This window comes from Pygocentrus nattereri, chromosome 17, assembly GCF_015220715.1.
Source record: "Pygocentrus nattereri isolate fPygNat1 chromosome 17, fPygNat1.pri, whole genome shotgun sequence".
NCBI lineage: Eukaryota > Metazoa > Chordata > Actinopteri > Characiformes > Serrasalmidae > Pygocentrus > Pygocentrus nattereri.
The window spans coordinates 17,957,533-17,974,542 of NC_051227.1; the positions used below are offsets into that span (position 1 = coordinate 17,957,533).

A 17,010-nucleotide genomic window follows, 5' to 3' on the forward strand; every position below is an offset into this window, starting at 1 on the left:
TCACTCATTATATTATGACCCTTATCAGCTCATTATACTCATTACACTATTATGCTTATCAGCTCTGATGACTCCAGGCAGAATAAATTTGTCTTTGGAAGATGATTTTATTCAGTAGAGTGTCACAAAGCATAGAGGACCTTTTCTCCTAATCATTACAACATTAATACATTTTCAACCTCATTCTGTCAGCCCCCTAATGGCCATTCCACCGGATGCATGGAAACTGACTTAGATATTTTTACTTAGTATAAAGAAATAAAATATTTTCCCCATATCTCTCATCAGATTAACTAGGACTCTGTTCCCTCTCTGTGTGTCAAATGTTGTGACGGGGTTGAGCTGCTGGTGAGCAATGAGGGGTGAAAGAGGAGGGGTGAGACCCCACCGCTGTGAAAACAATTCCACATGAACAGCCATACTAACATAGAACAGACATCTGCAGCTTTTTTTCACATCAAACAATCCTGTACAACTGGCACAGCAAAATAAAAGCACGGATACACAATAAAAGCAATTTTATAAATGCTGAATTGCTTGCTCACAAAGACAAAACTTCTGCTTGCCTCCAGTTTTGTTAATCTTACATATTTTCAAAATATTCTATGAATAATATAATATAATATAATATAATAATAATATATAAGAAAAAACTGAAGAACTAAAGAGGCAGAAACTGCAGTTTGTTTTCATTGCTATTGTGAAGGACAACAGGCATTTTCAAATTATGTCAAAACTGAAAAACGTCAAAAATGGAGATATAAGGTTTTGCTCTGTATGTATCTGTCCATCTATCTATCTATCTATCTATCTATCTATATAGATAAATAGATAGATATAAATGTTTAGTCATATAATGTTATATTTTTTCCATACTACCCCAAATGGAAGTATTCGAGTAATAGCCTGGCAATAAAAATAAATAAATATAGAATAATAAAATGAAACAACTGATAAAACATACGGAAAAATCACTTTAAAAGTTAATTAAAATCAAGTGAAACAGATGCAGGCTGAATGGAGATGATTAGAGACTACAAGTCACATATGATAGTCAAATAAGATCGTGATATAAGTATTTTATCTATATCATTAAGCTCTCCTGAGCTGACAGTACATGGCTTAAGTGCCCTTGAGCAAGGCACCTAACCCCCAACTGCTCCCCGGTCGCTGTGGATAGGGCTGCCCACCGCCCTAGACAAGTGTGTTCACTGCTTCCTAGTGTGTGTCTTCACTAGTGTGTATGTGGTGTTTCACTCAAATGTGGAGGTGAAACTTCTCGGCTGTGGACTAATTAATTAATAATAAACACTTAATAATAATAATAATAATATATCAGAACATCAAAGGCTAAACCTGCTCTCTGAGTGATTTGTGTTACTCTGACCTACTTATACTACCAACTTTCCTTCAGTTTACTCATATACACACCAGATCAATACAGCACAAGAAGGAACTGCGCTTCCTGAAGCACGAGGGTAATCCTCCTCTCACCAGCGGTTCACTGAAACGGAAAAGTCGCAGGCCTTATACAGTATGAATGAGGGCCAAAGTGATATAACCCACGCTTTAGTGTTTCATAAAAAATAACACAAAATTACACGAAGCGAGGAAATTACACAAGGCCAAGCGGTTCTGTACCGCGTATTACAGGGGTATTCTGTGTATAATCTGGACGATAAAGCCAAGCAGGTCTCACTGCACACGCAGCAGAGTTTCTTCCCTCTGACGGTAATCCTACTAATGCTCTTACCACGCTGGAATTACTCCACAATAACAGGAGGGGTTTATGGCTAATAAACTTAAGCAACCAGTACTGCTGCTTTAAAAATAATACTAACAATAAAAATAATAATAATAAATGCAGTAATCCTATTAGAATCCAACATACAACTCCTCACATGCTCACACTTCCGAAACGACAACTGGAAATAGGATTTGCACCTGATCCTGATTATGCACAATTGGAGATCCTGCTAACGCTGCAAGGTGACTTACTGAAAGCCTCCATTTATTATTCCCTCACTCCGTCAGCTGCTGCTTTAGAGCTCCACGCACACTCTGATCCCAGTCTACTCACCTGGAAACCCAAATGTCACCAGATAAGCCGTTTCTTCCGATTAGAATGATGCTCTAAAGCTCCGGACGTCTTCTCTGAAACAGATCTTTTCAGTGCTATTGAAGGATTCAGTGATTGTGCCACTCAACTTTCTTTTAGATCTCTGTAAGCAGATCGGATAAACATGGGAATAAAGCAGCGCAAGCAATTCAGTCTTTGATTTGATCATTCTGTAATATTTATAAACCAATGCTGATATTAATCATGCCTCTCACAGTAGACCTACAGTACATTATAGGCTGAATATAGAGGGAAGGCCATGCGTAACGTGTATATAGTAAAGCAATAAGCCACGAGAGGCAATGCATTACTGTTGTTTTATCCCTTCTCTGTGATAAAATACTTATAGAGAACGGCAGCCAACATAAAATGTGATAAAAGACACAATTTATCAGAAAATAATTGATTATAATGATCACCAACATAAACAAGCATTCCACCGAGAAGTGTAGTTCCTGTATGGAGCGCGGCATTGTTGCCAAGCAACCATGTATCACTGAATGAGGAGAATATTTGGCCTCCCATCGCTGTACATCGAGGTCATCTTATGCCTTTTTTCACTCTTTGTCATATAACGATGAACATATGATAAGACAGCACTGTTTAATACAGAAACCTTCACTTTATGACTATTTCTGGTCACCAAATTATCATCGCAAGTCTTAGCCCCTCTTCTCACGCTGGGGCTGAATCTCAAATGGCTCCCTGCTCCCTGCCTAGTGCAATACGTAGGAATTTAAATACTGGATCCTGCAGCCCAATAGCACAAAATATAGCTAGGAAACAGTCATTTGGGACTCAGACACATCCAGACTCGATAAATGATGCACTACTTGGCTGTAGAGGCTAGAATTTCTAAACTGTCACAGCTAAAACACTATTTAGGGAGTATGGAGCCGTTTGGGATTCAGCCTGGGTTTGACACAACTTCTGGCTGAAACACAGACATTTGAAACGTGCAATCCATTCAAGTAACTTTCATTCTGCCGTTTTACAGTTAATCATATCTTAAGTACTTTAATTCAAGCCTGTGATATTAATGATGGAGGTGTTTAGGCTGTTGGCACTTTTAGCCTGTTAGCTAGCTGACCAGCTTAATTCTAGTTAAGAACATAAGTTGTCAGCCCCTCAGTTTAAACTAAAACGGGTTCTTACTAATTCAGTACACTCCGTGGTTCATATGAGCAGCATAAGAGTCAAAAGTTATTCATTAACAGCTCAAGGTTTTTTTCATCCCATGGCTCATTAATACAGAATTCAGTTGTTGTGATGTGGTCATAGGTATAGGCTTATCGTGGATTACACACACACACACACACACACACACACACACACACACACACACACACACACACACACACATTATATGCTGTATGAGCATTTACTGACTTTTTTTATGTTTTGATGAATAAATCACGTGGAATTTATCTTGGCTAATGCTGTGCTGCATCTCGATCAACCAGATTTATTGGCAAAGAGCTTTGATGACAAAGTCTGCAATTACGCCAGCTAATAAAATGGTGTAAGTGGTGTTTACTGATGAGTCATTCTCCACTGCAGGTACAGTGTGAGCCATCTGTGTGATGCACCACAGGCTTATACTGTACAGCAACAGCAGGGCTTCATAAACTCCGCAGAACTGGTATCACCCAGCATAGAAGACCATAATAGACCCAGCACGTCAGCTTTAACAACAACTCCTACTGTTCCAGATGGGACCCAGTATGGGGAGGGGCTGTAGGAGCCTTACTAGGGCTGCACAGCATATAGCTGGTTCATCATTATTGCATTGGTCTCTGCAATACTGATATCTCAGAGATTGTATTAATCAAATGTGCCCTCTAACCTCAACCAACCTGAGATTTTGTGGGTGTTCTCGTATCGTCCAACACGCGTACAAATGTATAACAACGTGCAGCACAAACAGCGTCACTGTCAGATCAAAAGCGCACATCAAATTTTGTTGTCTTTTTTTAACAACAAGATATTTTGTAAACATTTTAAGATTAATTGACATATGGAAATGGCCAAATATGAATCTATATCTACCTTGAATCTCATTACAGTAGAGTAGAATTAAGAACATTTTTCTTTCTGCAAAAAAGTCACCATTTTGGAAGTTTTTGTTCCACAGTGACAATAAGTAATATGCAAGGATAATAACAACAGCTATGTCCTATTGCAATGTGCAGCAATATAATAACTAGTAGGTCTGTCACAATCATAAACATTTGCTGATTATTAATCGCCATATGAATTATTGAAATAAAAAATAAAAAAAAATTCTTCTTTGTTTAATGCAACTATAAAAGTAAAAGCCTAAAGTAGCCAAATAGGCTTTCTTGCTGTCAATTTTCAGCAATTGCCAGCTGATAACAGAAAGACATCAAGCTCAAACGAACAAACGTCGCTCACCGCCGCCCTCTAAAGGTGTTATTAACAAACATCAACTAAACAAACGTCGCTCACCGCCGCCCTCTAAAGGTATTATTAACAAACATCAACTAAACAAACGTCGCTCACCGCCGCCCTCTAAAGGTGTTATTAACAAACATCAACTAAACAAACGTCGCTCACCGCCACCCTCTAAAGGTGTCATTAACAAACATCAATTAAACAAACGTCGCTCACCGCCGCCCTCTAAAGGTGTTATTAACAAACATCAACTAAACAAACGTCGCTCACCGCCGCCCTCTAAAGGCGTTATTAACAAACATCAATTAAACAAACGTCACTCACCACCGCCCTCTAAAGGCGTTATTAACAAACATCAACTAAACAAACGTCGCTCACCGCCGCCCTCTAAAGGCGTTATTAACAAACATCAAATAAACAAACGTCGCTCACCGCCGCCCTCTAAAGGTGTCATTAACAAACATCAATTAAACAAACGTCGCTCACTGCCACCCTCTAAAGGCGTTATTAACAAACATCAAATAAACAAACGTCGCTCACCGCCGCCCTCTAAAGGTGTCATTAACAAACATCAATTAAACAAACGTCGCTCACCGCCGCCCTCTAAAGGTGTTATTAACAAACATCAACTAAACAAACGTCGCTCACCGCCGCCCTCTAAAGGCGTTATTAACAAACATCAACTAAACAAACGTCGCTCACCGCCGCCCTCTAAAGGCATTATTAACAAACATCAAATAACAAACGTCGCTCACCGACGCCCTCTAAAGGCATTATTAACAAACATCAACTAAACAAACGTCGCTCACCGCCGCCCTCTAAAGGCGTTATTAACAAACATCAACTAAACAAACGTCGCTCACCGCCGCCCTCTAAAGGCGTCATTAACAAACATCAATTAAACAAACGTCGCTCACCGCCGCCCTCTAAAGGCGTTATTAACAAACATCAACTAAACAAACGTCGCTCACCGCCGCCCTCTAAAGGCGTCATTAACAAACATCAATTAAACAAACGTCGCTCACCGCCGCCCTCTAAAGGCGTTATTAACAAACATCAACTAAACAAACGTCGCTCACCGCCGCCCTCTAAAGGCGTTATTAACAAACATCAAATAAACAAACGTCGCTCACCGCCGCCCTCTAAAGGTGTCATTAACAAACATCAATTAAACAAACGTCGCTCACCGCCGCCCTCTAAAGGTGTTATTAACAAACATCAACTAAACAAACGTCGCTCACCGCCGCCCTCTAAAGGCGTTATTAACAAACATCAACTAAACAAACGTCGCTCACCGCCGCCCTCTAAAGGCATTATTAACAAACATCAAATAACAAACGTCGCTCACCGACGCCCTCTAAAGGCATTATTAACAAACATCAACTAAACAAACGTCGCTCACCGCCGCCCTCTAAAGGCGTTATTAACAAACATCAACTAAACAAACGTCGCTCACCGCCGCCCTCTAAAGGCGTCATTAACAAACATCAATTAAACAAACGTCGCTCACCGCCGCCCTCTAAAGGCGTTATTAACAAACATCAACTAAACAAACGTCGCTCACCGCCGCCCTCTAAAGGCGTTATTAACAAACATCAATTAAACAAAAGTCGCTCACCGCCACCCTCTAAAGGTGTTATTAACAAACATCAACTAAACAAACGTCGCTCACCGCCGCCCTCTAAAGGCGTTATTAACAAACATCAACTAAACAAACGTCGCTCACCGCCGCCCTCTAAAGGCGTTATTAACAAACATCAACTAAACAAACGTCGCTCACTGCCACCCTCTAAAGGCGTCATTAACAAACATCAATTAAACAAACGTCGCTCACCGCCGCCCTCTAAAGGCGTTATTAACAAACATCAACTAAACAAACGTCGCTCACCGCCGCCCTCTAAAGGCGTTATTAACAAACATCAACTAAACAAACATCGCTCACCGCCGCCCTCTAAAGGCGTTATTAACAAACATCAAATAAACAAACGTCGCTCACCGCCGCCCTCTAAAGGTGTCATTAACAAACATCAATTAAACAAAAGTCGCTCAGCGCCACCCTCTACAGGTGTTATTAACAAACATCAACTAAACAAACGTCGCTCACCGCCGCCCTCTAAAGGCGTTATTAACAAACATCAACTAAACAAACGTCGCTCACTGCCACCCTCTAAAGGTGTCATTAACAAACATCAACTAAACAAACATCGCTCACCGCCGCCCTCTAAAGGTGTTATTAACAAACATCAACTAAACAAACGTCGCTCACCGCCGCCCTCTAAAGGTGTTATTAACAAACATCAACTAAACAAACGTCGCTCACCGCCGCCCTCTAAAGGTGTTATTAACAAACATCAACTAAACAAACATCGCTCACCGCCACCCCCTAAAGGCGTTATTAATAAACATCAACTAAACAAACGTCGCTCACCGCCGCCCTCTAAAGGCGTTATTAACAAACATCAACTAAACAAATGTCACTCACCGCCACCCTCTAAAGGCGTTATTAACAAACATCAACTAAACAAACGTCGCTCACCGCCACCCTCTAAAGGCGTTATTAATAAACATCAACTAAACAAACGTCGCTCACCGCCGCCCTCTAAAGGCGTTATTAATAAACATCAACTAAACAAATGTCGCTCACCGCCGCCCTCTAAAGGCGTTATTAACAAACATCAAATAAACAAACGTCGCTCACCGCCGCCCTCTAAAGGTGTCATTAACAAACATCAATTAAACAAAAGTCGCTCACCGCCACCCTCTAAAGGTGTCATTAACAAACATCAATTAAACAAAAGTCGCTCACCGCCACCCTCTAAAGGTGTTATTAACAAACATCAACTAAACAAACGTCGCTCACCGCCGCCCTCTAAAGGCGTTATTAACAAACATCAACTAAACAAACATCGCTCACCGCCGCCCTCTAAAGGTGTTATTAACAAACATCAACTAAACAAACGTCGCTCACCGCCGCCCTCTAAAGGCGTTATTAACAAACATCAACTAAACAAACGTCACTCACCGCCGCCCTCTAAAGGCGTTATTAACAAACATCAACTAAACAAACATCGCTCACCGCCGCCCTCTAAAGGCGTTATTAACAAACATCAACTAAACAAACGTCGCTCACCGCCGCCCTCTAAAGGCGTTATTAACAAACATCAACTAAACAAACGTCGCTCACCGCCGCCCTCTAAAGGCGTTATTAACAAACATCAACTAAACAAATGTCGCTCACCGCCGCCCTCTAAAGGCGTTATTAATAAACATCAACTAAACAAACGTCGCTCACCGCCGCCCTCTAAAGGCGTTATTAACAAACATCAACTAAACAAATGTCGCTCACCGCCGCCCTCTAAAGGCGTTATTAACAAACATCAACTAAACAAACGTCGCTCACCGCCACCCTCTAAAGGCGTTATTAATAAACATCAACTAAACAAACGTCGCTCACCACCGCCCTCTAAAGGCGTTATTAATAAACATCAACTAAACAAACGTCGCTCACCGCCGCCCTCTAAAGGTGTTATTAACAAACATCAACTAAACAAACGTCGCTCAACGCCGCCCTCTAAAGGCGTTATTAACAAACATCAACTAAACAAACGTCACTCACTGCCACCCTCTAAAGGTGTTATTAACAAACATCAAATAAACAAACGTCACTTACTGTTGCCCTGTAAACGTGTTATAGCACCAGTCAGAAGATATTATTTTGGCAAAGCCTATGACTTATTTAAATAAACACTTTTTTTTGTTTTATTTACATGTATCTGCCTCAACCCAGCTGCCACCCAAACATTCTGTATGTTGGCATATGAACAAATAAATAGTGGAAAATAACTGCAGCAGCTCAAAAAATCACAATCAGGTGATTAAGTAATAACTGTGACAGACCTAATATGATATTTTGTACACATTGCGCAATTTTGATCCCCACACACGTTTTCATCATCCCTTCAGGTCAGACATACGGAAATCAGTGACTAAAGGCCAATCCTGACACCATGACCCAGCAGGAAGCAGGACTGGCTCTCTTTTTATTTCCTCCATCTCTCCCTGTTTGACATCTCCTTACTACTTCAAATTTATACGACTGTCACCTGAGGACAGAGCCATGAAGAAGAAGCCTTGCCTTTGTCCTCTCTGTCTTCAGGCCTAAGACGACATGTCAGTTAAGACTCACAGCTGCGTACAGTTGGCGTCTCACCGAAATAAGGTAATATGGAGTCTGAATGTAGATTCTGTTATTAACTGCACTGCTGAAGGTAAAACGCTTATGGTGCTGTTGTGCTCTATGTAAGGCAGTTTATCATGTCTAACGATTAATACTAGATTAATATCTATGATGATCTGGTGAATAAAACTCTTCTAGTGGCTAAAGCTAGCACACTGTTTAGATGATTTTGATTGCTTTTCAATAAATGCTTCAAGGACAGTTTGTGATTTGAGTCTGTGACACAACGACTTGGCTGATTTCACCAGGACATTCTGGTATTCATCTGGTTTGCTGTAGGCGTGTATTTGTGGGCGGAGACCCTTTGTGACTCATTCAAAAATGAACGCTTGTTAGCGAAAACTGCTGACAGTTGCCGTCCTTCTTCACAGGACGAAGCAAAACAGACAAGGCACTTTCCACGAGCAATTCGTATAGATCTTCAGATAAGGATTATAGAGCTCTGGATCAGCAATTAGAGTGTCTTCTGTCTTGCTTAACACTGACATGGCTGACTGAAGCCCTGCCCAGATCTCTCCTTTTGGCTGACACCTGAGTGCATACATATTCCAGCAAATGTTCAAATATCACAACAGCAGCAGAAAGTCGTTTTCATGGGCTGACATGCACTGGCATCTTTGTTCTGACATAAATGGCAAGAATATGGATACCAAAAGGTTCTTCTAAAGCACACAGCCTTTAGAACATTGCACATAACGTTGTCTAGCATAGTACTACATAGTATAACGTTGTGTAGTTTAATGCTGCATAGCATAACATTGTATAGTACAGCGCCACATAGCATAACATTGTGTAGTATAGTGCCATGTAATGTTGTTTAGCATAGGCCTCATAGTATAACACTGTGCAGAATAGAGCCATGTAATATAATGCTGTGTAGTATGGCATTGCATAACATTGCGTAGTTTAACGCTGCATAGCATAAGATAGTGTAGCATAGCTCCAAATAGCATAATATTGTGTGACATAGCACTACGTAGTGTAATGATGTGTAGTTTGGCATTGCATATCATAACACTGTGTAGTACAGCACCACACAGCATAACATATAGTATAGTGCCACATAATGTTGTGTAGTATAGCGCCGCATAGCATAGCATAGCGTTACATAATGTGGTTAGTGCCATGTAACATAATGTGTAGTATAGCATCATGTTGCATGTTTTATAGCACTGCATGGAGTAGCTTTGGCTCATGTAGCATAATTTTTTGTAGTATAACACCACACAGTATAACACCGTGTAGTATTGCCACATATTATACAATAGTTAGTTCTGGCCACGCATGATTGGTTGAGAGGCGTTCTAACCATGCTGTTATTGCACATCACTGTTTTTCCACAAAAATTGTATCCTTCCTCTAAGACGCTGTTGCTAAGCAACGACTTTGACAGCCGTAGGAGTCACTCAAGCAATTTGAACGTTTTTACTTAGTTGACATACAACCGGAAAATGGACACTGTTAAGATCACATTTGACCGACAGCCAATTTGTTCAGACTCTGAAGATGAGACGACACTAAATTCCCAAACTGTCATCACCACTGAGCAGCTTTTCAGTCGGCAGCTGTGACAGAAGAACAGCTAAACAACCTGGAATCAGCCAGAAATTAACGCAATACCATTTGCCAAACAAACGGGCTGTAAGATGTTTTACTGGCTGGAACAAAACAACATTAATATTGTCCTAGCAGAAATTGACAAAACTGAGCTAAACTTGATATTGCAGCAGTTTTGTGGCTCAGTCCGTACTTCATGTAGCATAATGACGTGTAGTACAGCACCACAAAGCATAAAGTTGTGTAGCATTGTCCCACAAAGTACAACGTCAAGTAGCATAGCGCCACATAGCATAACGTTGTAAAGCATAGGGGCACGAAGTACAACACTGCATAGCATTGCACTGTGTAGTATTGCATCACGTAGCATAGAGGCACACAGCATGATTTTGTGTAGTATAACGCCACGCAGTATGACATTATGTAGTATAGCGTCATGTAGCATAATAATATGTAATAATAATTTGCAATCTAGCATTCAAAGACTTTCGACTGATCGTCTTTCTCCTGGTACATTTGGTCTCATTTAGGGTTTAGTTTAATGCAGAGATTGAAAAGTGCTGCACTGTTGAGCTTAGGAAAACCGAGCAGTACTGGGAGATGCTGACTGGCAGTGTGCATTGCCACTGAATGACGGTGGTTTTATCTTCGCTAAAAACAATGGTTTTGCAATGTTTAGATGCATCCAGTGTGTGCTTGCCTTTAATGTATGCTGTTGGTTATCATTCTGTATAATGAGCAGAGCCTTTCAGCAATCTGAGATTAAATCATACACTATTTCTGTTGTATCTGAGGTCACAGTAACTGAATAAAAGGCATTTTCCACACAAAGCTGAGTATTCCCCTCAATTTATTCGCATATTTAACACCTGCTTATGCATCCACGCCATTCATTTTCAGCATATATCAGAGTATACAGGTCCTGAGCACCTCAGGCACTGCGGATTTTTGTCTTTTACCTGCTCTGACACGCTCCATTCAACTCAACAGCTACTTAGTAAGTGCTTCATGAACAGAGTCAGCCTTGGTACAGGTGGTGCTGCACAACACAGTTATTGAGACTCTGTTGCTACATACTTTCATTTTGTTGAAAAGCATGCAGGGTGGTCTTTAACTGTGTCACACTGAGGGTCCTTAATTGTGTTTGTAATAAATCTCATTAAAATTGCAATATACAGCAATAAAAACATATTATACATTGTTAATACCGTGCAGGCTTAAATTATATCTCGCTGCTGGCGGAACAAAACCTTGTATCTCCATTTTTGAGTTTTTGACATACTTTAGAAATACCTGTGTCCCTATACATTATATCTAAATTTCATACTGAAGGGCCTAAAAGAAATGACCTAAAATGACTTGGAAATATTTCTGGTTCCATTGACTTACATTAAAAGTAAAGTAGGTTTTTTCTTTCTCCTGTAAAGTTACCATTTCGGAGATATGAGGTTTTCTTCCGACAACAGCGATACGAAAAATACAGATTTGCCTGCATTGTTCTCACAATATTATTTAATTATTATATAAAACCCACATGGGCATGTGAAGTTTTGTGATTTTTGTGAGAGAATCTGTGAGAATTTTATATCTTTCATAGAGAAATAACAATGTGTTTTGCGTGAGCAGTTATTTTTAACTTTAAAAAAAATCAAATGAATCAACACAATTTCGTTCATTTTCTAGGTGAAAAAAAGATATGTTAACAAATCCATCCATCCATCCATTTTCTAAGCTGCTTCTCCGTCAGGGTCGCGGGGGGTGCTGGAGCCCATCCCAGCAGTCATCGGGTGGAAGGCAGGACACACCCCGGACAGGTCGCCAGTCCATCGCAGGACAGACAGACAGTCACTCACACACTCACACCTAGGGGCAATTTAGCATGTCCAATTGGCCTGACTGCATGTCTTTGGACTGTGGGAGGAAAGCGGAGAACCCGGGGAGAACATGCAAACTCCACACAGAGAGGACCCCGGTCACCCGGCCAGGGAACCGAACCCAGGCCCTCCTCGCTGTGAGGCGACAGCGCTACTCACCACGCCACCGTGCCGCCCTATGTTAACAAATCTTCCCCAGAAAATATTGCATTTTTGTAAATTTTACTTGACATTTGCTGTATTTCACACATTAACATGTTATTTAAAAAATAAATTAATATAAAAATATGAAATGAGCCAGAGCTTTTGCACAGGCCGCATTTATGTTTTATATATATTCCAATATATTACATTTAACAAGAAAGAATAAGAAAAAAAACACAATTGTGCATTTAAATGTGTAGATGTTTTCACTTATTCACCTAGAAAATCAACAAAATATGTAATTTGTCTAGCTATACATGACAATGTTTAAATGATAATCTCCAGCTGTTGAATATTGTGTGGTCCTAGTTGTGGATGGTAAAAAGACAAAAAATGTGCAGGATTTACAATCTTCTGTGTATATTTTCAGTTTCCTCTCTTTCTGCTTCATCATTCTGGGCTCTGCATTACAGAAAATCCTCTTTCAGCCCAGGCAGCGGCCCAGAGCATCAGCTGTAAACGCCTGTGTGTGTACAGAAGCAGTTCGGGCCCTCTGGGTGCTACAGGCTTTGTCAGCATCGCTGCAGAGCTTCCATCTCTGGTGCAATAACAAACCTCACAGTCATCACTCTGAACCAAACCGCACACTTCAACATGCAGTAAGTATGAAAGCCAAAACCTCAGTCCACATTTTTATGAGGGATCACAGCGGGGCACTGACACGCTGATTGGACTTAGACACCATGTTCTCAAACAGATGCAGGAATACATGCACAAAAGCTCTGGAACCTGAACTGCAGGCCACAGCCTCCCTGTCCACCCTGCAGATCGGCATTAACACACATCGCATGGACACACATATGAGCCACGTATGAAGCAGTGATTCAGCTCGTCTCTCGTTCTGACAAATTTTATACTAACTGTAAAAATATAATGTTTTTAAGTAAACACGCCCCGCCCTGCCATGTTAATATGTCTGTCCACACACACAACAGGTAACGTACAGCTGATGGCACAGATGGTGTTCTCTCTCTCTCTCGCCTTCCCCATCTCTCTCTCCCTCTCTCTTTCTCTCTCTCTCCTTTCCCATCTCTCTCCCCATCTCTCTCCCTCTCTCTCTTTCCTTCTCCATCTCTCTCTCTCGTTCTCTCTCTCCATCTCTCTCATCTCTCTCTCCTTCCCCATCTCTCGCTATCTCTCTATCCATCTCGCGCCCTCTTTCCCTCTCTCCTTCTCTCTCCATCTCTGTATATACACATTTCTCTATTTCTGTATATACATCTCTCTCCCTCTCTCTCTTTCTGTATACACACATTTTTTCTCTCTCTTTTTTATATATGCACATTTCTCTCTCTCCCTCTTCCTAGCTTTCTTTCTCTCCCCTTCTCTCTCCACCTGTCTCTCTCCCTTTCTATCCCTCTTTCTCTGTGTCTCTAATTCTTTATCCAAGTCTCTCTCTCTTTCTCTCTCTCTATTCGTCCCCCTCCACTCACAGGACATAATAATGCTCTTCACCTTTTCCCCCGTTCATCTCTCAGTCTTCCTAAGCTGCCCTCGAGCAGAACCACACGGCTCCTCTAATCATCAACAAACACCCCATTCACTCTGAATCACAAATCACACCATACACTGATCCGTCCACCCTCCTTATCTTACCTCAGCATCTCTCCACGCGCAGTAGGACAGTAAAGTCATTAATAATAATGCCCCTTTATGTCCCATCCTTTCTGTTTCGCTCGCCTTTCTCTCCTTTCTCTTCTTCTCTCGTCGTTTATTCTTGTGCTAACGCTGCGCTAAACGCTTTGCGCATTAACGTGAGCTGCGTCTGCTTCGTGTCTGGTCGCTCGGTGCCTGGCTCCAATCTCTCTCTCTCTCTCTCTCTCTCTCTCTCTCCACGCCTCAATTATTCATTTTCCTTTCCCACCTGTATTCGGGCAAGACCAGCCCTCATACTCACGCGCAGCAGTGCATTATATTGTACCTCCACTCACTGGTCACTTTATTAGAAGCACCTAACCTGTACCTCTACTCACTGGCCACTTTATTAGAAACACCTACCTTGTACCTCTACTCACTGGCCACTTTAATAGAAACACCTAACCTGTACCTCCACTCACTGGCCACTTTAATAGAAACACCTAACCTGTACCTCCACTCACTGGCCACTTTAATAGAAACACCTAACCTGTACCTCCACTCACTGGCCACTTTAATAGAAACACCTAACCTGTACCTCTACTCACTGGCCACTTTATTAGAAACACCTAACCTGTACCTCCACTCACTGGCCACTTTAATAGAAACACCTAACCTGTACCTCCACTCACTGGCCACTTTAATAGAAACACCTAACCTGTACCTCCACTCACTGGCCACTTTAATAGAAACACCTAACCTGTACCTCTACTCACTGGTCACTTTATTAGAAACACCTAACCTGTACCTCTACTCACTGGCCACTTTAATAGAAACACCTAACCTGTACCTCTACTCACTGGCCACTTTAATAGAAACACCTAACCTGTACCTCCACTCACTGGCCACTTTAATAGAAACACCTAACCTGTACCTCCACTCACTGGCCACTTTAATAGAAACACCTAACCTGTACCTCCACTCACTGGCCACTTTAATAGAAACACCTAACCTGTACCTCTACTCACTGGTCACTTTATTAGAAACACCTAACCTGTACCTCTACTCACTGGCCACTTTAATAGAAACACCTAACCTGTACCTCTACTCACTGGCCACTTTAATAGAAACACCTAACCTGTACCTCTACTCACTGGCCACTTTAATAGAAACACCTAACCTGTACCTCCACTCACTGGCCACTTTAATAGAAACACCTAACCTGTACCTCCACTCACTGGCCACTTTATTAGAAACACCTAACCTGTACCTCCACTCACTGGCCACTTTAATAGAAACACCTAACCTGTACCTCCACTCACTGGCCACTTTATTAGAAACACCTAACCTGTACCTCTACTCACTGGCCACTTTAATAGAAACACCTACCTTGTACCTTTACTCACTGGCCACTTTATTAGAAACACATAACTTGTACCTCCCCTCATTGGACACTTTATTAGAAGCACCTACCATGTACCTCCACTCACTGGCCACTTTATTAGAAACACCTAACCTGTACCTCCACTCACTGGCCACTTTATTAGAAACACCTAACCTGTACCTCTACTCACTGGCCACTTTATTAGAAACACCTAACCTGTACCTCCACTCACTGGCCACTTTATTAGAAACACCTAACCTGTACCTCTACTCACTGGCCACTTTAATAGAAACACCTAACCTGTACCTCTACTCACTGGCCACTTTAATAGAAACACCTACCTTGTACCTTTACTCACTGGCCACTTTATTAGAAACACATAACTTGTACCTCCCCTCATTGGACACTTTATTAGAAGCACCTACCTTGTACCTCCACTCACTGGCCACTTTATTAGAAACACCTACCTTGTACTTCCACTAACTGGCCACTTTATTACAAGCACCTACCTTGTACCTCCACTCACTGGCCACTTTATTAGAAACACCTACCTTGTACCTCCGCTCATTGACCACTTTATTAGAAGCACCTACCTTGTACCTCCACTAACTGGCCACTTTACTGGAAAACCCTCCTTGTACATCCACCAATATCCAGCCTGTTAGTAGACGTGCATTGCACATTACATGCATATTAGGGATGATTGATCTCATTATACCATTTAAAAGACACAATTCTTATTTTCCATCTTTCCTTCAAAATGAAACATTTTTTAGTATTTTATGTAAATGTAATCTTATAATTGTATATTCTCGCGTGAGAAACATACATTTAATGATGACATTGTGCTTTTAAATAAAAGTTTTTTGTGTTTAAAGGCTGCAGTTCCCTTCTCTGTCTGTGATGTGTGGATGCCATTCATGAAGCTTGTAGGGTTTTCTGTTTGACAGTGTGAATGACCAGCCAATCACAGCGCAGGAGGTGGGACTCCACTAGCCAACCATATAGCAGGACGTCGCTGCAAGTCGGAAAACGGGTAGAGAGAATCACGCGCATGCGCAGAACTTTGTGCTGCGCTGTGTTACTCGAGTGCGCCACTTGGTGGACAAACAGCAGCATTTGTTGCGGTCCAGTCTGCAGCTGCAGCTGCTGTGTCCATTTTCTCAGCTCCACTTACTGTATAGCTGCACTTTGTAGTTCTACAGTTACAGACTGTAGTCCATCTGTTTCTCTGATACTTTGTTACCCCCTTTTATCCTGTTCTTCAGTGGTCAGGACCCCCATGGACCCTCACAGATCAGGTGCTATTTGAGTAGTGGCTCATTCTCAGCACTGCAGTAACACTGACGTGGTGGTGGTGTGTTAGTGTGTGTTGTGCTGGTTTGAGTGGATCAGACACAGCAGTGCTGCTGGAGTTTTTTAACACTGTGTCCACTCACTGTCCACTCTATTAGACACTCCTACCTTGTCAGTCCACCTTGTAGATGTAAAGTCAGAGATGATAGCTCATCTGCTGCTGCACAGTTTGGTAATTGCACAGTCCTTCATCTGTGGTCATAGGACGCTGCCCACAGGACGCTGGTGTCTGGATATTTTTGGTTGGTGGACTATTCTCAGTCCAGCAGTGACACGGAGGTGTTTAAAA

General features: G+C 41.6%; 1 protein-coding gene across 2 annotated transcripts in view; it reads right to left on the bottom strand.

Moving 5' to 3' along the window:
* aplp1 (amyloid beta (A4) precursor-like protein 1) overlaps window positions 1–14,211 on the bottom strand; it is a 102,675-nt gene extending 88,464 nt beyond the window's left edge. For both annotated transcript variants that reach the window (XM_017719336.2, XM_017719335.2), the window contains exon 1: window positions 14,003–14,211. In XM_017719336.2, coding sequence (XP_017574825.1) covers window positions 14,003–14,068 — 66 coding nt within the window. In that variant the 5' untranslated portion in view covers window positions 14,069–14,211. The remainder of the gene's footprint in view (window positions 1–14,002) is intronic.
* Between the last annotated feature and the right edge of the window lie 2,799 nt (window positions 14,212–17,010).